Source organism: Rhipicephalus sanguineus, chromosome 8 (assembly GCF_013339695.2).
Source record: "Rhipicephalus sanguineus isolate Rsan-2018 chromosome 8, BIME_Rsan_1.4, whole genome shotgun sequence".
NCBI lineage: Eukaryota > Metazoa > Arthropoda > Arachnida > Ixodida > Ixodidae > Rhipicephalus > Rhipicephalus sanguineus.
Window position 1 is genome coordinate 168,404,927 of NC_051183.1, and position 25,463 is coordinate 168,430,389.

General features: G+C 48.7%; 1 protein-coding gene across 1 annotated transcript in view; it reads left to right on the plus strand.

Moving 5' to 3' along the window:
- Positions 1-25,463, plus strand: part of LOC119402470 (probable cytochrome P450 301a1, mitochondrial) — a 274,119-nt gene that overhangs the window by 15,013 nt on the left and 233,643 nt on the right. Inside the window, exons 3-4 of the mRNA XM_037669626.1 lie at positions 14,642-14,832; positions 24,373-24,574. Of these exons, the coding sequence (XP_037525554.1) occupies positions 14,642-14,832; positions 24,373-24,574 (393 nt within the window). The remainder of the gene's footprint in view (positions 1-14,641; positions 14,833-24,372; positions 24,575-25,463) is intronic.

Genomic DNA, 25,463 nt, shown 5'->3' on the forward strand with positions numbered 1-25,463 from the left:
AATGGTTCTAATTTCATAACAACTTGGCGTAGACTCCACGGTTAGAACACGCGTCCCGATGATTACCAATTAAATTAGGACGTTTTCAACTCACTAACTACATTGCGGCTTATCGTACAAGTTATGTCTGCCTTTGCAGATTATCTAGGTGATTTGACAGAATTGCGCTTTCTGCTACAGAATACTTTAGATGAATCTGTCTATCGTAAAGAATCACTTAATACATCCGGGAAATTAAACAAAATAATAGTGTCACGCACACAATGGTTTCGGAAATTCTGAGGTGTTAGTATACTTGGATTATGTAAACATTTCTTCTCAACACTCGTCTGGGATTATGTGGCCGTATACCCTGATTTGCATGAACTGCTGCTATGATCAACCGCTGAATCACGAGCGGTAATGTTAATAACAATCGTCTGCAAAACAAACGCCTGAAAGTCGAAATGAGCGTTTTGAACTGTTTCGATGGCACTCTCATTGACGTGGCCCACGTATTAATTGAACGTCCTTCGCCTTAATGAGTCAATAAACGGTCTCGCACGTCATGTCCACATAAAGGTTCATGATGCTGAGGGGTATATCAAATGCAAAAAAAAAATATGAGCTGGCTATTTAAACTAGTACTTATACAAGTGTAACGGCGCCGTTGGTACGATGCTGCATGAAGAGACAATCTGACAGCAATGAGGAGTTTCCGCAATTAACCTCAACTTTTTTATGTTGTGAAATGAAGCCCCAAAATTATTGCATGAAAAATGTGAAACTAAACAACATGATGAGTGAGCGAGTACACAAGAAAAACAAACACAACAACTGCGGCAGTATTTTCGGGTGACCGCTTTCGAGATATATTGCAAAGCTCAATACTGCATGCGCTTTCCTAATCGTGCGCGGGGCTTGGCACACCGGCAAGAACGCTGTCCGCCGATCGCGGATGCGTCCGATGCAAAGAACACTTGTGGAGGCGAAGCCATCATATTTTTTAAAGGAATCGCCCGTGAACAACGCAACCTAATAATGTGAATAAGGTATCTTGCGTATCAAGAACACGACATGACTGTGAGACACAGACAGACAAATAGACAGACAATGAACTTTAATGTGGTCCTGAGGTGCGACTCGGAAAGCCTCCAGCTGTAGATTTTGACCGCCTCGAGTTCTTTAACGTGCTCCTGTATCTAAGTAGAGGAATGTTGCTTTTCACACCCGTCGGAATGCGGCTGCTGTGGTCGGGAATCAGACCCATCCCCGAAGTTAGCAGCGCGATACAACAACAAACCTGATCACCCCTTTCAAAATGTGCACGACGGCGCGCGGGCACCGTTGGGGACTGTGAAGAAAAAATGCATCTAACTTTTTGTTGTTTTACAAGGAACATTATCGATGCTGTTTTCGTCATTCATCTGAAGCTTGAGACAGGCAAAAAGTTAACGTAAAGAGTGGAACAGCGCACGAAGCAAGCGCGTGATATGCCGGCGCGTCACGGCGGGCATCGAAGAGTCCTTGCCGTGACGTCATCCACGGCTCCCGCCAGGCGGCGCCACCCCAACTTCTCAGGGCTAATAAGGAGCTTCGCCCCTAAAATATTTCACTACAGGGGAATCGCGCAGTGCTGCGACACCGGATGTGCACGGCTTTCAGCCGTGATGACCGGATGGCGTGCACTATACCGCCACTAATGCTTGTGGCATGTGCTCCGCTGTTCGCGTTTCATTGGACGCCGATAGTACAGCTCGCCTGTTTCATGTGGCAAAACCTATATGTAGGACAAAGCGGGCGATGTGTAAATGATCGCCTCAGGAAACATTGTCGAAATGTAAGGGAAAAGTGCGGAGGGTTCTTGGATGTTCACTGCAGGCTGTGTTGATCTTGGTGTTTCCAGAGCTGACCGTAATGTAGATGACTGTGTGAATGAGAAGTGCTTACCAATGCTTAAGAAATGGACCATTGTAAGATGAAGCAAAAGTAAACTCGCGGGGGAAATACTTGAGGCGGAAAAGATATAGTTTAGGAGATGTGTGGTCAAGCAGTGCTATTCAGTATCAAAGATACATGTATCTTAGATACTATCTCAGATACTCTTTAGGTATCTTGTATTTGTATCGAGATACGTCTCGCAAGACGTGTATATCTATCTTATTGAACAATGTATCGTGTATCTTAAGATACAAGATACTACGACCGCAAAACTACCGTGCGAAGCAATAAACGTTCGCCGACGTCAGCTTGTCAAGCTGATACTGCAGCCACTAAATCACCAGAATAAAACTAAAGTCAGTGACATTATTTTATCTTTCCACCATTGCTTTCTAGCGAGGATAAGCGATGAGCTCTGAGGGTCCCTATCGGAGTATTAGGCACGTGGTGGCACTCGCGTCTTCTCGACAAACAATTGCGCGAAGGGCCTTGACCCAGTAACGCTTTCGTTTGGGCTAGTTGGTGTATACTAGGTACATAATGCGTGGCTGCGCTAAAGAACATGAACAAGGAAGAGATGTACACACGGTGCGCCGTCTTGTTTTCTTCTTTTTTTAGTTGTTTGAGTGCCATGACACTTGGTACCTAGTCACTTCCTGTTCCGCGTATTCTCATGCGTGCGGCGTTTTAAATGCGAATGCATTTCTTAGTCGGGCTATGTCAGGCGTCCGGCGTTGTCCGCGTGCCTATCCGCTCTCACTCCCTCTCCCATAGCAACAGCTGCGGGCGCGCGCGCTTATCCTCGCCCCTAGCAACCGGAGCAGGTGGTGCGGGCGCAGTAGTGGAGAGTGAGTGGAGAGGAGGAGCGCGCTCTGGCGTGTGAGGGCGCTCGCATCGCGGGAGCTCGGTGGAGCTCCCGCGTGTGTGGAGAGAGTGTAGGAGAGGGTAGGTGCAGTGCTTCGCCGCTCCTTCTCTCACCGTTCGCTCTCTCTCTCTCCTCCCTGCGCTACCGCCTCAATGCAGTGCGTTTGAAAAGCGTTTGTAGCGTTTGTGCTGCCTTGGCACAGCCTGAAAACAGCGCGTTCTAAACGCGTTTGTGCTGCATTGAAGGCGGTGGCAACATCCCTGAGGTGATTACGAACGCACGTAGGAAGCGTTCGTTGAAAGAGGCGCCCTAAAGGGAGACACTTGAGCGCGTCGATGTGTCCAGCTTTACGCCATTAAAATTACTACGCCGTGTGGCGCAAGAAATGCATTCGCATTTCCTCACGATTCCCTTCGGGGAGGTGGGGTCATTTTTTCGCAGACATTCTGATGCCGCTGTAGTATCATTATCGAAGTTTCTCCTGCGCGGTGCTTCATTACGAAGACAAGAATGCATGTATGGGGGTTGCTTTGCATATTGTAGCTTTAACAAATTGGCGATTTGAAGGATCTCGTGGATGCAGTTTTGAATTACATGCAATGAGATTGACTAATATGCAAACAAGATTCTAACAGCTATGTCACCACCGGTACCGATGCTGGACCTAACAGAGGAAGCATTCACCTAACGGTCTATCTTGGCGTACGTCTCTTTTTCTTTTATTCAATAAGTTTTAAAATCATGATTTCATTGATAGCAAGAGTTCTTTCTGAGCTGCCCTTTTCCATCCAATACATTACCTATGTGTCAATATCGTTATATTTTTTTCGGTCTGCTTACTGCACCATGTCTTTCACGTCCTGCCAAAGTAGGCTCTTTGCTTTATTCTTACTTTTAACTATCTTCTGCTACTTTTTAGATACTTATATTACACTTGAGAGAGAGAGAGAATAGGAAGGCAGGGAGGTTAACCAGATGCTAGTATCCGGTATGCTGCCCTGCAATGGGGTGGCGGAAGAGGGGATTGAAAAATAGGGAGAGAGAAAAGAACCAATAACAACAAGAACACGGCAATAGACGCACGACAGCGTTCCACTCAGAGTCGTTCAGACAGGCCAATAAATCGCAGGAAACCCAGTAACGCTTGCACAGCCTTCCTCTGCGACGTTATGTATGAACAATGGCGTAATATTCTGGTCAGCAGGAGGCTGGTCAGCTCACTCATTGGGTACATTACAAAGCCATTTTATTTACTCTTATGTAAAGACGATGTTGAGACAGAGATGTAATAATCCGGGCGCGCCTGCAGTATACTGTCCCGTGGTCGTGACGTCGGCGAAGACAGCAGTCAGCACGTCCGAGAAGAAACAATTTATTTGGCCGAACCTGTGGCCGGGAAACTGAAAGTCAAACTACAGCAATACACTGATAGCGGCGAACAGAGCGTCGACCGTCGATCAACTTCTCATGACTGGGATGCGCCGTCTTTTATACATCACGCGTCGAACTTTCCAGTCTTATCACTGGTTGTCGCGCAAGCACTGGAATAATCTAGACTATTCGCGTCCTGCAGCAGTCTTAACAAAACGATCTACTACACTCGCGAAGCTTCTCGAACACTGCGGCGCGGTCAGCGTCGAGCGTTGATAACCGCCCTTGCTGGTCAAACCCGAATACACCAAAATAAAAGAAGAAGCGGGCGTGGCATTGCCCCCCTCTGAAAAGGCATCGTCCCGATACTTGCGACAGAACATAGCAGGGAAAAAAAAGAAAAAAAGGAACAAGTTCACACACAAATGAATTACAATAACAAAGGAAAAAGTAGCATCCCTGAGTTTACTAACGCGCAAAAAACGGCTTAAGGCGCACGACATGGATGACTGGGAGTTCGCAATGCCATCCGGGACGACCTCGCAGTCAAGAGCTCCGAGACGTCGAAGCACTTTGTATGGCCCGAAGTATCGCCGAAGAAGTTTTTCACTAAGCCCACGTCGGCGTATCGGCGTCCAGGCCCACACACGGTCACCGGGTTGGTACTCCATGTGGCGTCGTCGAAGATTACAGCGACGGCTGTCGGCCCTCTGCTGGTTCTTGATGCGCAGGCGGGCGAGCTGTCGAGCTTCTTCGGCGCGTTGCAAATAGGCCGCAACGTCGAGATCGTCTTCGTCGGTGGCGGTTTGTAGCATTGCGTCGAGCGTCGTTGCCGGGCTCCTTCCGTAGACCAGCTTGTACGGCGTCATTTGCGTCGTTTCTTGCATTGCCGTGTTTTATGCGAAGGTCACATACGAAAGGATGGCGTCCCACGTCTTGTGTTCGACGTCAACATACATGGCCAGCATGTCGGCGATGGTCTTGTTTAGCCGCTCTGTGAGGCCATTGGTCTGTGGGTGGTACGCTGTGGTCCGGCGGTGGCTCGTTTGGCTGTATCTCAGTATTGCCTGAGTTAGGTCAGCAGTAAACGCCGTACCTCTGTCGGTGATGAGTACCTCTGGGGCGCCAAGACGCAGGACGATGTTCTCAACGAAGAACTTCGCTACCTCGGCGGCACTGCCTCTGGGTAGAGCCCTTGTCTCTGCGTAGCGGGTGAGGCAGTCGGTAGCTACGACGACCCATTTGTTTCCGGTATTGGACGTTGGGAACGGCCCCAGTAAGTCCATACTGATTTGCTGGAACGACCGTCGAGGTGGCGCGATAGGCTGCATAAGTCCGGCTGGCCTAGTCGGCGGTGTCTTGCGTCGCTGACAGTCCCGGCAAGTCTTTACGTAGCGAGTGACGTCGACGGCAAGGCGCGGCCAGTAGTACTTTTCCTGTATTCTTGCGAGCGTTCAAGAAACACCGAGGTGTCCAGACGTCGGGTCCTCGTGCAGATCCTGGAGGACTTCTGGTCGCAATGTCGAGGGCACCACGAGAAGGGAATCGGCTCGAAGCGGTGAGAAGTTCTTAAGGAGAACGCCGTTGCGCAAGAAAAACGATGCAAGTCCCCGCGTGAATACCTTCGGAACAAAGGTGGTCCTGCCCTCGAGGTATTCCACAAGGCCCCTGAGTTCTGGGTCCGCTTGCTGTCGTTCGGCGAAGTCGTCGGCACTTATGGTTCCCAAGAAGCAGTCATGCTCCTGGTCGTCCTGCGGCGGTGGGTCGACGGGGGCGCGCGACAGGCAGTCAGCGTCAGTGTTTTCTTCCGGACTTGTAAACGACGGTTATCTCGAATGCTTGAAGTCGTAAGCTCCACCGTGCGAGGCGACCTGAAGGGGCCTTCAAGTTAGCTAGCCAACATAAGGCGAGGTGGTCGCTCACAACTTTGAATGGCCGGCCGTAGAGGTAGGGGCGAAACTTCGATGTAGCCCATATGATGGCCAGGCACTCCTTTTCTGTTGTGGAATAGTTGGTTTCTGCCTTTGATAGCGACCGGCTAGCATAACTGATGACCCTTTCCAATCCGTCGGTCTTCTGCACAAGGACGGCGCTGAGTCCTACGCTGCCTGCGTCGGTGTGGATTTCCGTATCGGCGTATTCGTCGAATGCGCAAGTATTGGAGGCGTCTGCATTCGTCGTTTCAATTCTTGAAATGCTTGAACTTGCGACGTTTCCCACCTGAATTCGACGTCGGCCTTCGTGAGTTGCGTCAGTGGCTAGGCAATCCGTGAAAATGCCTTGACTAAACGTCCGTAATAGGCGTACAAGCCGAGAAAATGGCGTACGGCCTTCTTGTCGGTGGGCAGCGGGAAGGCAGCGATGACAGCTGTTTTCCGCGGGTCCGGGCGAACACCATCCTTGCTGATCACGTGACCCAAGAACAAGAGCTCCTCGTACGCGAAGCGGCACTTTTCAGGCTTCAAGGGGCGTCCGGAGATCTTGATTGCTTGAAGTACAGCTTCAAGGCGCCGAAGGTGTTCGTCGTAGTTTGAGGAAAACACAACGACGTTTTCCAAGTACACGAAGCATGTCTGCCACTTCAAGCCGGCCAGTACTGTATCCATAACCCGTTGAAAAGTCGCAGGGGCATAACCAAAGACCAAAGGGCACGACCTTCAACTCGAACAGGCCGTCTGGTGTTATAAAGGCAGTCTTTTCTCGGTCCCTCTCGTAGACTTCTATATGCCAGTAACTGGTCTTGAGGTCCATCGACGAAAAGAACTTTCTGTTGTGTAATCGATCCAGGGTGTCGTCTATCCGGGGAAGGGGATACACGTCCTTCTTCGTGACTTTGTTCAGGCGACCATATTCGACTCAAAAACGTAGAGTCCCATCCTTCTTCACTAGCACCACGGGGGATGCCCACAGACCCTTCGACGGCTGGATGATGTCGTCGCGTAGCATTTCGTCGTCCCGTTTCTTCACCGCCTCGCGTTCTCTCGTCGAAACTCTGTACGGGCTCTGACGGAGTGGTCTGGCACTTTCCTCTGTTATGATGCGATGTTTTGCCACGGGGGTCTGCCGAATTCTTGATGACGGCGGAAAGAAGTCCTTGTATTGCACGAGCAGGGTTTTGAGCTGTTCTTGTTTGTGCTTCGGAAGGCTGGGATTGACGTCGAAAGCTGGTTGCCGCGCTTTATTCGTCGGAGTAGGCTCGGGAGAATCGTTGAGGCCGAAAGCATTGCTGGCTTCTACGATTTCTTCGATGTAGGCGACCGTCGTGCCTTTGCTCACGTGTTTGTACTCGTTGCTGAAATTCGTGAGCATAACTGTTGCTTTCCCTGCCCGCAGCTCGGCTACTCCTCTTGCGACGCAAAGTTTGCGGTTAATCAAGTGGTGCTGGTCGCCTTCAACGATGCCTTCCAAGTCTGCTGAGTTCTGAGTGCCGACGGAAATGATGACGCTGGAGCGATGCGGATTGGTGACCTGGTCTTCCAGCATATTCAAGGCGTGCTTCTTGGCGGAGTGTGCGACGGTAGTGTCTTTTCCGTGGACAGTGTTATCGACTTGGACCTTAGGTCGATGACTGCACCATGAAGGCCTAAGAAGTACATACCAAGGATGACATCTCTCGAGCAACGCTGCAGCACCACGAAGCTCGCGCGATAAATCCGGTTGTTAATGGTGAGTCTTGCTGTGCAGATTCCCTCCGGCGTTACGAGGTGACCTCCAGTTGTCCGGATTTCGGGGCCTTCCCAGGCTGTCCTAACTTTCTTCAGCCTCGTGGCGAACGGTCCACTGATGACAGAATAGTCGGCTCCGGTGTCGACGGGGGCTGTGACGCTGTGGTCGTCGATAAGAACGTCGATGTCGCTAGTTCGTCGTCTTGCGTTGCAGTTAGGTCGTGGCGCCGCGGTCACGGCTACGTCGGTTTGTTGCGCTGCTTCCGCTTTGCGTCGTCAGGTCTACTTCGGTCCGCGATGTTTCGTCGTCAGGGGTCTGTCTGGTTCTGGTCGTGTCCTGAATGTTTCGTCGTGGCGTCGTCGTCGGCGGCGGAGGATCTTCGGTATTTCGTCGTACAGCAAACTAAAGGCAGCATCGGCTGCTGCCTTTAGTTTTCCGGATGCTGGCTAGGTGACCAGCCCCGGGTTGGGCCAGTGTATCGTCGGCGTTCGGGAGAGGCATAGCGGTCTGGCGATGGCGGTCGGAAAGGTCCTCGGGGGCTCCACTGCACTCCTGTTAGATAGTCAGCGATGTGACGTGGTCGTTCACCCTGCTGTGGACGCGGCGCGTTGATGGCGAACCCGCGCAGTCCCATCTGTCGATACTGGCAGCGGCGGTAGGTGTGGCCGGATTCCCCGCAGTGGTAGCAGAGTGGACGATGGTCGGGGGCGCGCCAAACGTCGGTCTTCCTCGGCGTGTATCGCTGGCCGGTTGGCGGGCGGTATGACATCGGAGGTAGCAGCGGTGGTGCCTGGCGGCGGAACTGCTGGGGCGCCGCGGCGTCTTGATGCGGGCGAGGAGGACGGGGCGGGGGGGGGGCGTTGCGTCGGGCTGCAGCAGCATAACTCGGTGCTTGAAGCTGCGGCGGTGCCGGCTGAGGAACACCCAGTGACTGTTGGATTTCCTCGCGGACAATGTCTGCGATCGAATCCACTTGAGGCTGCGGCGAAGGTAACAGCTTGCGCAACTCCTCCCGCACGATCGCTAGGATGGTTTCGCGCAAGTCGTCGGTGGCTAGCGCGTGCACTTAATAGGTTGCAGACAGCGGTGAGCGGTTGTACTGTTTCGTCCGCATGTCCAATGTCTTTTCAATAGTCGTAGCCTCGGCGAGGAAATCGGCGACCGTCGTGGGCGGGTTGCGGACAAGTCCCGCGAAAGTTCTTGTTTTACACACCGCATGAGCAGGCGAACTTTTCTGTCTTCAGCCATCGTAGCGTCGGCCTGACGGAAAAGTCGAGTCATCTCTTCCGTGAAGATGGTGACGTTTTCGTTTGGCAGCTGCACCCGGGTCTCCAGCAATGAAGCGGCCCTTTCTCTGCGGACGACGCTTGTGAACGTGTGCAGGAATGCGCTGCGGAAAAGATCCCAGCTCTGCAGTGAGGACACCCGATCCTCAAACCAGGTTCTTGCCGCGTCATCGAGGTAGAAGTAGACGTAACGCAGTTTGTCTTCATTGCTCCAGTTGGTAAAGGCGGCGACACGGTCGTATGTTTCAAGCCAGGTTTCCGGGTCTTCGAACGACGATCCGCGGAAGGTTGGCGGCTCCTTGGGCTGCCGAAGAAGGATCGGCGGAGGCTGCACGGCGTCGCTCATTGTCGCTGCTGTCGATGTTGGGATCTGCGGCTGCCTGGCTTTTTCGGGAAGGAGCCCATGCTGTGGCTGCAGTCCCTTCTGCCTGCGGCTTGTTCGATAATCCGGGTTTTCCTTGCCGTCGTCCTCGTCATGGCTTGGGCTTGGGTCAGCGCCCCGTGGTGGCGTCCGGATCATGAAGCAGCACCTCCACCAGATATCACGTGGTCGTGACGTCGACGAAGACAGCAGTCAGCACGTCCGAGAAGAAACTGTTTATTCGGCCGAACATGTGTCCGGGAAACTGAAAGTCAAACTACAGCAATACACTGATAGCGGCGAGCAGAGCGTCGACCCTCGATCAACTGCTCATAGCTGGGATGCGCCGTCTTTGATACACCACGCATCGAAATTTCCAGTCTTAGCATTGGTTGTCGGGCAAGCACTGGAATAATCTAGACTATTCGCGTCCTGCGTGCAGTCTTAACAAAACGATCTACTACACTCGCGAAGCTTCTCGAACACTGTGGCGCGGTCAGCGTCGAGCGTTGTTAACCACCCTTGCTGGTCAAATCCGAATACATCAATATAAAAGAAGCGGGTGTGCCAATACAGTAACAAAAATTCTGCTTACTACTAAGTAAAATAGCGAAATTGAGTTTGCATTGTAATGTAAATTATTAGGAGCCATCTTGACTTTGTTAGCAAACGTATTGGAGGAACATTGTTATTTCATGTGCTCCGTTTTTCTGAAGAGCGTCTCAACGAGCCGTTTTACGCTATTTTCCTTAGGCACTGAATTCAATTTTCATAGCTATTAGGGGCTACCCGCCACAGTGGTCTAGTGGTTTAGGTACTTGACTGCTGACCCGAAGGTCGTGACGGCCGCAATTCGATGGAGGGAAAATGCCAGATGCCCGTGTGCTTATAGTATTTAGGTTTTAGAACCCTAGGGGGTCGGAATTTCCGTAGCCCTCCATTAAGCGTCTCTCATAATCGTATCGTGGTTTTGGGATGCAAAACGCAACAGTTATTAGTGGTTCTTGTGAGTACCGCCTGTATCGTGTTTCTATACTTATTCGCTGTGATTAGAAGAAAAAACAGCGCAAAACCACAGGACACACAGGAAGGGAACGCACAGAGCGCTGAGTGCTGTGTGCGTTCCCTTCCTGTGTGTCCTGTGGTAATGCGCTGTTTTTTCTAATCATGTATAACCAAGAAGCCCAGCTATCCGCACTTTTGTTATTCTCTGTGTTTGATACAAAACCGTTTTTTTTAATTCTTACTTAGATATATTTGTTTTGCTTGTTTAAGCTTCCTTAAATTATTTTACTGTTACTAATCACCAGGTAATCGGAGCTGTAAGTGGCAATAGTGTGAATCCTGTGACGTCTGAAATATTTCTGGGCTGCACATGTCTTTGGCGGCGTACACCTGTCCGATGATACGTCATTGTGAAAACCGCTACACGTTTACGGGCAGGGAGGAACCCCACAGCGTCATCGTGCGGATACTTCTTATTGAAGTTCCTGTGATTAGATGGCAACCCGCTAGCAGGTCGGCAAGTACAGCAGCGACTCCCATCAATTACAAAAGTGACAAACAAAAATCGGTGTCCGCAAAGTGTACAAAGAGCTGTCATGTTAAGCAGCTAAAGCAACGCCAATAAGTTGTTTTGGAATGAAACAAAGATACCTCAAGCAAGAAGTAAAAAAACGTATGAGATATTAACAAACATTTCATTCTAATGAAACGAAATTGGTCGCAGTTATTAAATTTTCAAGCGAACATTTTAGTGCATAGGCGTTTAGTGCTACATTGTATAGATATATAGCAACACATTTCCGAATGTATCCAAGTATCTTGAGATACAATTGGAATGTGTCAAATTAATACAATCAGTGTTGTAGTATCTTGTATTTTATCGCGATACAATTACAAAGTATCTTTGCCCATCCCTGTGGTCAAACCGTCGATCGCTCTAACTTTCAAAGAATTATCTTACCTGCGATGTCACTGACGGTGGCATTGACGTGTACAGGCCCTAACACACTAGTCTGACATTTTTATGCCCCGATTGATTAATATCAAAACAGATACAAGCAAGAAGTTATAGCAGTGACAGCAATACGAATCTGACAAAAGCCTCCAGCATGGCGCCGAATCGGTAGCTTCGTGAAACCTCCGACAGATGGCAGCACTTTCGCATGAGGTCTATACGAATTACGAGAATAGGCTTGATGTGGCATGCCTTAGCACGGCCGGTCTGGAGGCGCGCGCTCGCTCCTTCCTTTACGGCCTGCGCACGGGGGCTGTTGCTACCTATGGCCGCAATTTCGTGGGGGCGCTCCGAGCCAACTGCTCCCTAACTCACTCCCGGCCGTTGCGGAAGCTAGCGCGCGCAGGGAGTGCTCGGCTTCCGACTTACCGTGGCGCTTTCTGAAGTTACTATATATGGTATTCATGGTACCAATGCGATAGAAACATGGTAGCAAGTATATATGATGACTCTGGTAAATTCCGCTTTACAGAAGTGATGGCGCAGGCCGCTCATAAGCCCGCTTCTGTTGCTCGGCAAAGCATCGACGTGGTTATAACACAGCCTTGTTTTTTTTTTAGGTTTCTGTAACTTCGAGAATAAGTAAGAGGATGAACATTGCATTTGGCTGAAGAAACCGTTTAATCATGGTTTAGGAAATGTTTATTTAAAATGCATGTGCCGGCCGTCGCTGTACTTGAAAATTTAACAAAATTGCACATTTTTTGTTGGAGGCATTTTAATTCGTGCTTTAATATTGAAACAAATACTTCAAAAAAGTGAAAGTCACTGCATAATGGGGACGGCCACACTGCAGACGAAGAGGAAACATAAAAAAACTTTCAGAGAATCCTTTTCAATGGGAAACAGAATGTTTTCCTTGGTACTACAACAATATGCGCATAGAGAACTGAAAAAAAAATCACTGCTGGTGAAACACTGTAGTGACGATCACAGTTTAGAGGAGTCAAGTCTGTCACAGCCTGATATGCTTCCGCGAGGGCTTGTGAATAAAACCGGAAGGCCTGTCATTCTGATCTGTTAACTTTTTTGTGTAGTTAATAAGAAGAATCCGGAGAAACTTCTCAGAAATAATATGAGCCAGCACTCTCGCGTGACTCTTGTCCACACCTTCCGGACAGTCCAGAAGTGGCGAATCTTCAAGGTATGGCTCAACAGTCAATTGCAGAGTCGCGAGGATTTTCGTTCGAGGAAGATATTTGACTGCTTTCTCGAAGAACGTCACAATTGTGTCCACTATTGATAGTAACTCCGGCTTTGGGTAGTGTAGATCATAGGCTTATTGCTGACGGAGAAGATGATACAAAGGACTGCTCGTTTTGTTTGTCGTCACTAGCATGGCGCATGTTTCGCAACCGACATCAGTGATGAGTTTGGCAATGTAACCACCTACATACGTACACCAAGCCTGAATAGGCAACAGAGTTCGGTGGTTTGCGAGGAGGTTCTCGCAGAGCTTCAAGTTCTTCAATAACATCTTCCGGAGTAGGCACCGCCGCTTCTTCAATGTTTTCGTCGCGAATGCCCATGTCTTTTGAAGGTAGCGCCTTTTCCTTGACAATGTGGGTCAAATCAGCTGTGACGGCTCCTCTCTGTGACGTTGTAAATATTCGTGGCCCACCAAAAATGCACTGCTGTGGCAGCTGGGGTTCTCTAACGTGCACCTAAATCTAAGCACACGGGCCTCAGGCATCTTCGCCTCCATCGAATATGAGGTGGTCGGGTCTTAAAAAATATTGTTGTTGCTAGTAGCGCTGCGTGTGCGTCTTCTATTGCAGAGAGCCCAGAAAGGCAGACTGTCCCCACACGCACCTGTACTTCCTTCACCGCTTGCTACAACCGAAAGAAGTAATTAGCACGAGAAATTGGTCGGGCACAGTTGGTTTACAACACGAAGCGCATGCGGCAAAACGCGCTTTGGGCGGTTGGCTCGCGACGCCCTCACGCGGAGCGCGCCGTCGTGACTGTATAGAAAAAGTTCCATTGTACTCCCGGTGGCTGCTCAGGCCGTAAGGGAAGGAGCGAGCGCGCGCCTCTAGACCGGCCGTGGCCTTAGTATTCACTAAGGAACTTTGAGACGTTCTGCGGCTGTCTTATTAGACCCCAGCGGCTTACAAGAAGGTAACGCCAAGAAGTTTCCGTAGAATGAACCAAGTGACCGACCATGAATCCTTTTAGAGTAACGCGAGATCTGTCGCCTACGACTGTCGTTAAGGAACTGCAAGCTCAGCAGAAAATTTCTTACATCTAGGCGCATCACATATGAGGCCAGTTTTAGTAGATTTCATGTACTGTTGTGATGCTTGGGATATTGAAGGTATGAAGATTAAAGGAGTCCTGACACAAAACTTTTCGCCCCGCGTTTTTTTGCTGCGATGTGTTGCTGGGGGCCTGTTAGTCATAACACGGCACATGGTTTGCTGCAGCGCGTGACAGATAATTAATTACAAGCTCCTCATTACCGACACAGCCTCAGTTTCGGTTTGACAGAGCTCCAAAAACGACAAGCCGCCGGGTGCAACTATCACCACCTAGCGAGTGAAACGCTCGGTCACGTGAGCACACAGAACAGTGACGCATTTCCGCGCGGTCTGTCGTCGTCGGGCTCATTGTCGTCTGATGGCGACGATTTTCTTGCGGCGGAGATGGAAGGAATTTTCGACGTGGCGAATCACTTCAGGTTGACCCGCTGGCGAGGAGCGATTCGTCGGGAAGCGCGTGAAAACAGAAATGGCGGCTACGACGTCATCATAACTTGTACCGGCTGAAACGTTTACGTAGGGGAAGTAGGGGGGTCACCTCGGGTCACCTCCGAGGGTGTCAATGCACTAGGTGCGGCCTATAATGCTGGATCGCGCTCACGAACTTCAAAATTCATATAAAATACCTTCCAATCTTTATTCGCTGTCGATATTTTGCAGGGTACACACACGTACACGGGAATCGATCCAGCAGGCTTTCTCGGCCGCGAAATTTTGTGTCAGTACCCCTTTAAGCGAATGCTTTCACCTGCTTGTTATGGCTAACTAGAAGATTGACCAATTAACGCAATATAAATTTGTGAATATTAGACTTCATCCAACAACTGTGTGACAAGATGCATACGCCATTTTTCTCGATTCACAGATGCACCCGCCTAACCATTTTTGCAGGAAAGGTGACGAATGGCGGCGGATCAGATCTCTGTCACACAACAGCGTTTCTGCCCCTAATACCGTACAAGAATACGCTGATGGCATCGCTGGCATTGTCGACGATGTCATTTCTCTTATTTCTTTGTCGCGGGATGATAACAGAGAAGTTCAAGACTGCCACATCCTGATGAAAAGATGGGCTTCAGAATGTAAGTGCGCAAAGGCAGATTTAGGGTACACGCAGTTTTATCCACGTGCACATGACAAAATGCCATCTGGCATTTTAGTGCATGAGTAGAATTGGCAAAGTTGACAGCTCTTCAAAAGCTGTCAACTTTGCCAATTCTACTCGCTGTTGCTGTTGCGTTCGATTAGTTAGCTTAATTTAACGTCTTCCTACGCATCTAGATGTCATTGAATAAAACACAAGAGTGGGTGCAGTGTGATGAGCAGGCGTTACACAGTTAAAATCTTAGGAGTGCGAGTGCTCAGGGGAACTGCACAGAACACATCACAATCCACATTTGTCAAATAAAAAAGGTTCTTATTTAATTGAAGAACATGGTTCTGTATTCTTTATCAGGATCGAAAATGTTTGCTTCTGGAGAGCATGTAAAATGTATGAGAATACGCATGCCCTGTGTGAACGCTTCTTTTTTAAAGCCGGTGATAGTAAAAATGTGCTAAGCGTGCTGCGCAACGCTAAGCTCGCATTATAGCGGGAACGGCGCCTAAATGCGCATGGCTTCTTCTGGAATGTGTTCAATGCGTTTTTTTGCTGCCTTTGCCACACAAGAGTGAGATTAATGAAATGGTTTCATGCTTAACACAAAGATGGGGGGGGGGGGGCAGTCGTACGCAGAAGGAACACAATCACAGCGTGAGCTGAAGGAGCGGCCCTTTAGGAGCTTTTGTAAACTGTTTTAGGGCTGTTACTGCACTTACATAGCGTGTAATCTGGTGTTTTAATGTAAACACATTGGTCGAAATACTTTCAGGCGTACTGCGCGCTACGGAAATTACGTTGGGAAGAATATTAAACGCCACATAACGCACATTTTGTTGTTTATAAACTTAAAAGTTTCCTTAAGAACATGGCGAGCTCTTGGCAAATAAGCGTAATTACAGTCGGTTCGTTGATATGCAGTCTATAAAAGCGCCCGCTCGCTACTGCGTCATAGAGAAAGCTATGACCGTACTGCTGCTAGTCATGAATTCTATTATACCGCGTTATGAATTGGTAACTGTAAAACACCGGCTGATGGGTAGTACATAGTCTTCGTGTTTGAGGCTTCGAACGCACTTGTGGTGTTGTTTATTGTGTGAGAAAGAAGATCGGCACGCACAAAAGCCCATCGCCGTCGGCAGTTCGCTCTCTGGCTACGCCCTGTCTGCTGCTGCTACGATCGTCGCCGTCGCTGAAAACCGCAATAAACCCCCGTAACAATTGTGTTTTGGCTTCTTTTTTGGATGAAATAATGGCTCATTGTGAACCTCGTTCACAGTGTGCTCGCTCCGTGTGGCTGCAGGCCACACGGAGCCGAAAGAACGACGCTTAGGCCAATCGACCCATCAGTTATACGCTGTTTGAAGCGCCAGGTTTCGCTCTAGTGTACTATTACCAAAATGTATGGCCGGCACGCCTTGCGGTGGCGCCGTTCGCTTCTCCGCTCGTTTCATAACGCGATAGCTGCCGTAAATGAGAAGAACCTGCTATTCTCCGCAAATGAGTACACTCTAACTTCGGGAAAAGAAGCCTTGCGTCGCCGCTGCATACAGCATCCAATGAAGCACGCTCAGCAAGATACTGGAAAACAAGGCCGACATTAGGGCCAATGCAGACTAGGCGCTGCCGGCGCCCGACGAGTACGCACAGCTGCCTTTGAAGGTTTTGAAGCGCTACTTACATCGATACCGTATTTTTTTTTCTCGTATAACGCACCCCCGCATTCACAACTGCAAGCCGCGGAAACATGCAAAGTGAAAAAAAGAAAACGCGTATTGCCGTGACGGCGTCTTCCTTGCATTATCATGAGGGAGCACCGTGTAGGCAACTTGCGCACCGAAATTCGCACCGAAAATACGACCTTGTACAATTATTTTATTCAATGTTGTGTACCGAGTTGCCTTGTATATCAAACTAAAGTCTTTCTTATTTTTTTTGTTTTGTTTTGGCGCGTTCGATATAATTGGGTTCGACTGTAATTCAGAGTTGGAGTTCTGCAAGCGTAGCTGTTTATCCCAGTGTTGGTAAGACACTCGGCTGGAAAGCGTGGTGCCCAAATATCGAAACTTGGGCCCGTATTCTGCAACGCTCCTTACCTTATACCATTACCTTACGTGAGGAGGCCTCCATGCGTCCTTATCTTAAGAAGCTCCTTGGGGGAGCCAGCGTATTCTAAAAGATTCCTTCAACCTTCCTTTCCTAAGGGCCGCCTCGGTAAGGTAAGGCGCGTGTATCGCAAGTCTGGGATCGAGAGTACGTGTGAAATACGGACTAAACGTCCGTTTTCAAGCAAGAATAAGAAATTCTTCTAGGCATAAAGAATAACGTGTACACTGCTTCACGTGTGAAATACTGACTAAACATCCGTTTTCGAGCGAGAATAAGGAATATTTTCTTCTGCATAACGATGAACATTAACGTGTATACTGCTTTTTCGAGATATGGGCGCACAACCTTTTCCGTTTACTTAACTTTCGCCTGTTGCAGCAGACAAAAACAGAATGGTCGAGCAACCTGGGAGCTCATTGCGTTCATTGATTCATTTCAACGGGCTCTTATGTGGGAGCGAGAAATAAAGATCGTTTAAAGAATTAAAGACGCGGGTGAAATTGATTTTCATAACCGAGCAGCGCTTAGCTTGTCAAATTTCCTCACTTTGGTGCAAAGTTGTCTCGAATTTACTTATGTCCAGGTAAATTACTATGCTTACATTCAAAACAAGGGCCTGTCTATCGGGTCGTGCATCGCGCCTTGATGAATAGACTTGTTTTTTCTTCTTTTTTTGCAAAACGAGAAAGTCTTACAGCAGCGGTTCCCAGGAACCCAAGTCCTGAATGTATTCAGATATATGTGGATGATTTCTTAGTAGTCTTACGGTGTGGTGCCTCGGGGTTGCATTCTGAGTTGTCGCAAATGTCGAAATATTTGAAAAATGTATATCGCCCCTCGTTATAACACGCGATATTCCCTTCTAGGATTCCGTCTGGTTCCTTGACCTTAAACTCGATTTCACCCGAGATCATGTTTGCTGGACATATGAACCAGGCTCGTGCAAGCAAGTCCACTGTTCTCACCTTCGCACAGTAAACTTGTCAAAAGGGTTATTGTTCGGGTTTGCTTCTCCAACGCATTAAAATAGTCATACTGCCACAGAGTAGGCGCCAGGTACAGGTCACTCGCCTGTATCACGGCGGATTGCTAGTTTCAGTAGCTGAGAAAGGAGAGAGAGAGAGAGAGAGAGAGAATTTATTTACAGAAAGGCAGAGAGGTCGGCCTGAGCTATAGTTTGCTCTGGCCTGCTACTCTACACTGGGGAGGGGGGACAGGGGAGCGAAAGAGTGATGAATGACGATGGTAAGGTAGGGAGATGAGAATATAGTTCGTGACGCTGGGGCAAATCTAAAGACGTGCATCCAGTCCAGTGGCTTGTAAGAAGGCTACGACTGCTTCTATGACCACACTTGTGCTGCTGACGTCAGGCCAAGGACCTAACACAACCTCATCGGTTAAAGGCCTACTATGATACTGCCCAATCGATGAGATCAGTTTTTGTCGTTCTCGTGCGTACGCTGGACAGGCGCAAAATATATGTTGAAGTGTCTCTGGTATCCGACAATGACCACAATCGGGACCTGTGTCACTGCAGCCGATCAAGTGGGCATAGCGTCTTGTGAATGCCACACCAAGACGAATGCGGTGAATGATGCATGTCATATTTCGCTTCAGCTTGTGAGGCATACGAAACTTCATTTCTGGGTCCCATTTATGAAGCCGCTTGTGCCGGCGTTCTGGTTTGTTCCAGTGCTCCGAAGTGTAGGTGCGCATTACTTGCCGAAGTAAGGCGTTAGTGTCTGCTCGCGAAAACGCAATGCACACTTCCGGGGCATTATGTAAAGCTGTTTTAGCTTCGGCGTCAGCCTTTTCATTCCCCATCACGCCACAGTGAGCAGGTATCCACTGGAATGCTACATGATGTCCATTTTTTATAGCATTGCCAAGAAGCTCAGCAATTTCTATCGATAAGGTATAATACGGGCCTTGTATCATGATGCAATCGATGGTTTGGAGAGCAGCTTTGGCATCACAGAATATCGTCCATCTTCCAGCGGGCTCTGCGGAAATGAATCGTATTGCTTCCCGAATAGCAACAAGTTCCGCAGCAGTTGAAGTGGTCTTGTGATCCAACTTGAAACTTCTAGCGACGGTCATTTGCGGAATGACAAAGGCTGCGGCGGAAGCACGTGAGGTGGTAGATCCATCAGTGTATACGTGTGCCGCACCGCCATACATTGTATAAATGTGCAGGAGGGTAAGTTGCTTTAGGCCGATAGATGGTACCAGGGACTTCTTCGTAATCCCAGGTATCTGAAGCCTAACAAGCGGTCTAGGCAGAACCCACGGAGGTGTCACAGGAATAGATGTTGGAGAGAATCTTGATGGCATAATGTTCTCGTGCCGCGATAGAGCTCTAGAATAACAGCAGTCTGGGTGGGTAACAGGGAGTGCTGATAGGGGATGTTGCCTGTGTCGGGTCAGCAAGCGAAGATGGACTCGAAGGGGCTCGCAGAGCCTATATACATCCATGGGACAAGCCCGAGCTTCGGCGATAGTACCATTGGTTGATGTGCACCGTGGCAGGCCCAAGCATGTGCGCAAACCTTGAGCTTGGATGCTTTCTAGCGTGCGCACACAACTAGGTTTCATGTTGGAGAGCACGGGCATGCTGTATCGTAAGTATCCTACGAATAAAGATTGGTACAGTTGTAGGAGAGCAGCCTCCGGCGGACCCCATCTTGCTCCTGCCAAGAACCGAACCACGTGGACAAAACTTTTCAGCTTTGTCTTCATAGCAGCGACGTGTTTAGACCACGATAGATTCCGGTCGATGATGACACCAAGGAATTTGTGTTGTGCTACCGTAGGAATCTCGGTCCCATTCACGATTATTGGGTACATCGTCATTTGTTTGCGCGTAAATGCTAGCAGTGCGCATTTTTCAGTTGAGAGTGCGAGACCTTGACGTCGTAGGTACCTTGCTGTGATGGTCACTGCACGTTGCAGTCAGGCACGCAATTGAGGACGTGTAGCTCCAGACGCCCATATGCAGATGTCGTCAGCATATGTGCTAACCTTCACCGTGTCAGGAAGTTCAGCACCAAGTCCAATCAACGTGATGTTGAAGAGGGTCGGACTGAGAACACCCCCTTGGGGAACTCCGCGGATAATATTATAACGATTGGTATCTCCGTCGCTCGTCGACATATACACGGTACGGCCACTAAGGTAACTCACGATCCATGCATACATTCGGCCGCCGATGTCTAAATCCTCTAGCGCATCAAGGATGGCATAATGCAAGACATTGTCGTAGGCGCCCTTTATATCAAGAAAAACTGCGGCCACTAATCTGCGTCGACATCCTTCCTGCTCAACGTCGGAGACCAAGTTGATGACACCGTCAATGGCTGACCGGCCTCTCCTAAAGCCATTCATGAATTCAGGAAAGCAATTATTGCTCTCTAAGAGCCACTCTAACCTCGACAAGACCACCCTTTCCATCACTTTGCCAACGCAACTGGCTAAGGCGATCGGCCGGTAGGATGAGAGTTCGTTAGGGCACTTCCCCGGTTTAAGCAGCGCAACTATGCGACTGCACTTCCACTTCTCTGGAACATTTCTCGACTCCCAGGAGGTGTTGTAGTAGGACAACAGGATCTGTCGTGCTTCTGTATCAAGATGGCGGAGCGCAGCGTACGTGATTCCGTCCGGCCCTGGAGCCGATGAGCGTCGGGAAAGTGAGATTGCTGCTTCCAGTTCTTGCATTGTAAAAGGTACATCAAGGCGCTCATCAAAACACGGGGGGGCCGTGGTGGTAAGAGTTTGAATCATGGTATCAGAAGTGTCCACGACAAGGCAACAGTAGTCCTTGGCTACCTCCAATTCGCTCCGACCCTGATGCAGAGCAACGGCACGGAATGGCTGAGTTTGTTGTGGAAATGACTGCAGACTTCGTACTATCCGCCAGATCTTAGATAGAGGTTTTCACCGGCATACATTGTAGCGCGTCCGGCTGCACCCCTGTGTTTGCTAATACCAATGTAGTTTTCTCTTACCCGGACGACCGCACCTGCCGCATTGTGGAAGCACCCGCATGGCATGTGAAGAATGCCCACGCATAAGACGCCATCGTTAGCCTAATCCAAACAAGAACTGTCATTCCTGGAAGACGCCAGCACGAACGGAGGGCGATGAGGGGGCCTACCGTTTCGCATTCCTTGAGTCTTTTATTTTGTCCCCATTTCTGTAAAATGCCTTGTCCTCTTCGCGCTAGAAAACACGTTAGAAAACACGCCTGGCAAGCAATTTTCCAACAACGACGAGGATACAACTACAGCGAGCTTGTGCAGAAGTGCAAGGCATTGATCGAAAATAACAAATCGGACACACTGTCGCTGACAAAGTACTGCAGAGAAGCGCCCTTTCAGTGGAAGTAGCAACGTAAGGAGGCCTGAAGGTAGCCCTAGCGCTACCTTGATTTTAGGGAGCTCCAAGGGGGGCCTCAGTGAGGGAGCCTTAGTAAGGAGCGTTTCAGAATAAATAATAAGGCGTCCTCAAGCAGTTAAGGCCCCCTCACTGGGGTAAGGAGAGTTTCAGAATACGGCCTTAGCCCATCATAAAAAAATTACACCATCTCCCACTAAAGGGAACTATGTGGGGAGGCGAAGCAGCGCATGGGTCGACTTAAAGTTCCGTGATTGCTGAGAGAGTGTAAGGGGAGAGGCCACAGCGTCTTACCCAGTCCCTTACACAGGCCCGAACGCGCTAGCACGTGCCAGCGCCTTCTGACTAGGATACAACGCGTTGGTTCATCGCGCGTCTGCCGAATCTCGTTACCCGACGCCATCACATGATTGCTGAGAGAGTGTAAAGGGGAGGGGCCACAGCGTCTTACCCAGCCCCTTACACAGGCCCGAACGCACTAGCGCGTGCCAGCACACATAGTTCTAAGGGGGAGAGGCCACAGCGTCTTACCCAGCCCATTACACAGGCCCGAACGCGCTAGCGCGTGCCAGCACACATGGTTCCCGAGCGGACGGTCGCCAATGGAAGGACGGACACAGCCCCGAGCAAGAGCTGCTTTGCATCTAAAATTTTATTTTACAACGACTGCATGTGGCTGGGGCTCTGTGTATTTTTCTTGTGAGTCTACAAAAACGTTCACGCCACACGAATTGGGCTAAACCCGCCACTCACCACCAGTCCGTTTAAAAATGAAGAGAACACATGGGCGGAAAACAGTAACTAACATGCATCAAACGCCAAGCGCATGCAGCCAGCAAGAAACGACGACGCATGTCGTCGTTTCTTGCTGGCTGCATGCGCTTGTGGTGTTCCACGCTGCTCAAATGGAAAACACCTAAAGGAGCGCATGCTCAATTGAAAATGGGCTTTTCTGGACAGACATCTCGCATTTAGTTGCACGGCGTGTTACCAAATGTGGTTCAAGATTTTGTGCAACTCTGTGTCGTCTGCTGAAAGAACTTCGCTGGTAATTCACATTGACAGAATGTGCATGAACCCCAGCTTTTTTCCTATATTCATCTAGTTCTTTATAGCGATTCGTTTTACGTGACAGAAGGGTAGACACGCAGCTTTTCCGCGGAGTTGACATCAAATTTATTAGGCATTTAAAATTTGCAGCTTGCCAGGGAGGAGGGAAGGGCGGCTTGTCCTCGTAGATGCAGGAAGTAGCCGCTTCCCCAATTTTATAACCCTAAAAATCAATTTTTGTGAGAGAAACGCGTAGGTGAAGAGGTAATGCGACGTCCTGGGTTGACTTGTCGAAGCTACAGTTTGGAATTTCCTCTTAAATTGTGGTATTCGAAATCGCCTTTTTCAGTGTACGAGGCTTCTTCAATAAAGACTGAGACATGGGTCTGGTGCGCTCGTTGCGTCATCTCTTCACCTAACACATAAACGCTGGGACGCCAGTAATTTCCACCAGATGTCACATCCCCTCGCTACAATGGGTCAGCAACAATCCGCATCTAAACATGAGCTAACATGTCATAGTCAACAAGCCTCTGTCATAAACTTTAAAGCGCAACGACTAAAAAATAAGGCAATGATGATGATCACATCTTTCGATCATAAGGGAATGATCTGCACTCATTCAAGCGCCAGAAAGTAAGCGCCGAGTACAACAGGATTGTTTTGCAGACGCCCATGACTGAACACACCTAACGAAAAAGGCCCAGTCTTGTGGGACGGAAAGGCTGGCGTTGCGAGCACTCAGTTCTCTCTCGGAAAAACACCTTATCAATTTTTCACCCACCTCACAGTCGTCACCTGCACCCCCTGTGACTTCTATTGTACCCCACGGCAAACGCGGAACTGAAGGTGCGTCATTTTGCTATGGCCCAGAATGAAGTCAAGGCTTTAAAACAGTTTCCAAGCCGATGGCGAAAACTAGCTTCGCTCATGTTTTCCAGGAATTGCAGAAATGCTGGGACACGTGCGTTTCACTCAGTGGAAAATATTTTGAAGGCAACAAAAGTGTCAAACACTCAGGCTCAGTTTTCAGGGAAACTGCACAAAAAACGTAGACAAAGGGAGAAGAAAACAACAACACAAGCGCATTCTAGAGGTACTGCTTCTCCGTTTGTCTTAGTTTTTTGCACAGTTTTCCTGAAAATGGAATACCAACTCGCCCAGCAGTCTACGCAGTCTTCATGGAAAAACCCTCATATTTGACGATACACTGGTATAAACGAAATCGATAGCGTTTCTCATAGAAGCTACCGGTGATACAGTGTGGTTAAACAATTTCGACTCTCTACTGCTTTCTCATATTTGATACAGAAGGTGATTATTTTGCTTAAACTTCCCTCAGTTGATACTGAAAAGAACTCAATACAGGTTACCAAGTTAGCTGCTATGGGACTGAAAAAAGTCTCGAACCTGAGGATGCGTTCCCTAATTGCTTGCTTACGGGTGAAAAACAGCGCTAAAAAGACGGGACAAGAAAGGACACGAGACCACAGCGCCGTGGTCTCGTGTCCTTTCTTGTCCCGTCTTTTTAGCGCTGTTTTTCACCTGTAATCATGAACCAACCAGCCCAAATGCGTACCCTGCTTGCTTTCAGTTTTAGCGTGTTTTGACTGCGTTGCCTTTTGCTTGTGTCGATATTGTGTCGTCATGCTATTCATAGTGGGATGGGATCGTCTTTCTTGGGTGACGATGTGGTGTTTTGATCTTTGCTGTTTGAAAATAAACGTGGATTCTGAGAACAAAAATTAGTTTGAAGTTAGCGCTTGTCTCGTGTACATGTTCCTGGCCTGTGTCTTCGTATTTTTACGCTATCCGCTCTAATACGTACAACATAAATCAAACAGCTTCCTCTTAGTGTTTCAAAATGCACTTACTTCTAAAGTTATCATCAATGTATATTCTATAATTACAACAGGCGGTAATACTGAAACATTTAACGTGAGGTCACTTTCTTCCTTTGACTTTATTGCAGCTGCAATCTTTTTGGTTATGGGGAAGAGAGTCGGAATCTTAGAGCACACCATGGAAACCAACTCGTTGGCTGGAAACATGTTCTTCAAAATTGAAGACATCTTCTTCTTGCTGAATGAATTGACTACAACATTTCCTTATCACCTCTATATTCCAACGCCCTCTTGGAGGCGCTTCGTCCGCCATAATGACGAGGTAGTAAGGTAAGTAGTTTACATGTGATACTTCCACTGTACTGTTCCGTTCTGATACGTGAAAATGTTAATTTTTAGAGGTACTGCTGCTTTGGTCAATGATCCACGGGAACGGTACAGTATCCGTGAGCCTAAAGCAGTGTATGCTTCAGCGGAAGGCCAAAATTGTTCAACGAATCAGAGGAATTATATGAGTGGTTCTCGTGTGCTTGTTAAATATTATGTTGTATCATTTATCAAGCAGCCGAACAGGACCGGACGAATGTTTCTCTCACGGATCACCGATCGTAGCACCTGCAGCTTAAGCATAATGTGGTGAACAGGCCTACTGCGCGTCACTTAACTGCATCTTTAAGCACCCAACTAGACGGTACTCGAAGCATAGGCAGACGCAGGGAAGCTCTTTGTGGTATATGTCAAGTTGTCATTGTGCGGAAAGTGTATTGTGTAGGACGGAATGCATACTCGGGAACGTCAGGAACGCACTGAGGTTATTGCTCGCTACCACTGGCATCCATTGGCTTTCCGTAAACCCATTCACCCCTCCCCCTTTTTTTGACGACCAACACTATGATAATCAAACAGACTTGCGGAACTGTTTCCTCAGACTAATAGCAGAGCACGACCATGTGCTCAATGCATATTTAAAAGAGATACTGATATTGCTGTGGATGGACACGTCTTCTAATCCTACTAAATGTTTGGTAGCGAAATACTTGCCTTAAGCAAACTCGCTGCTTCAATACCTGCATAATTTCACCATAGATGAAATTTCCTCGTAATGATCTCATACTTCGCTAAGTGGGACATAATTTCGAACTTGCGAAGTTTGACGTATTTACCCACACTACAAACTATAATATTTGTGTTACACATGTCAACTTTGTTTTACTTCGGC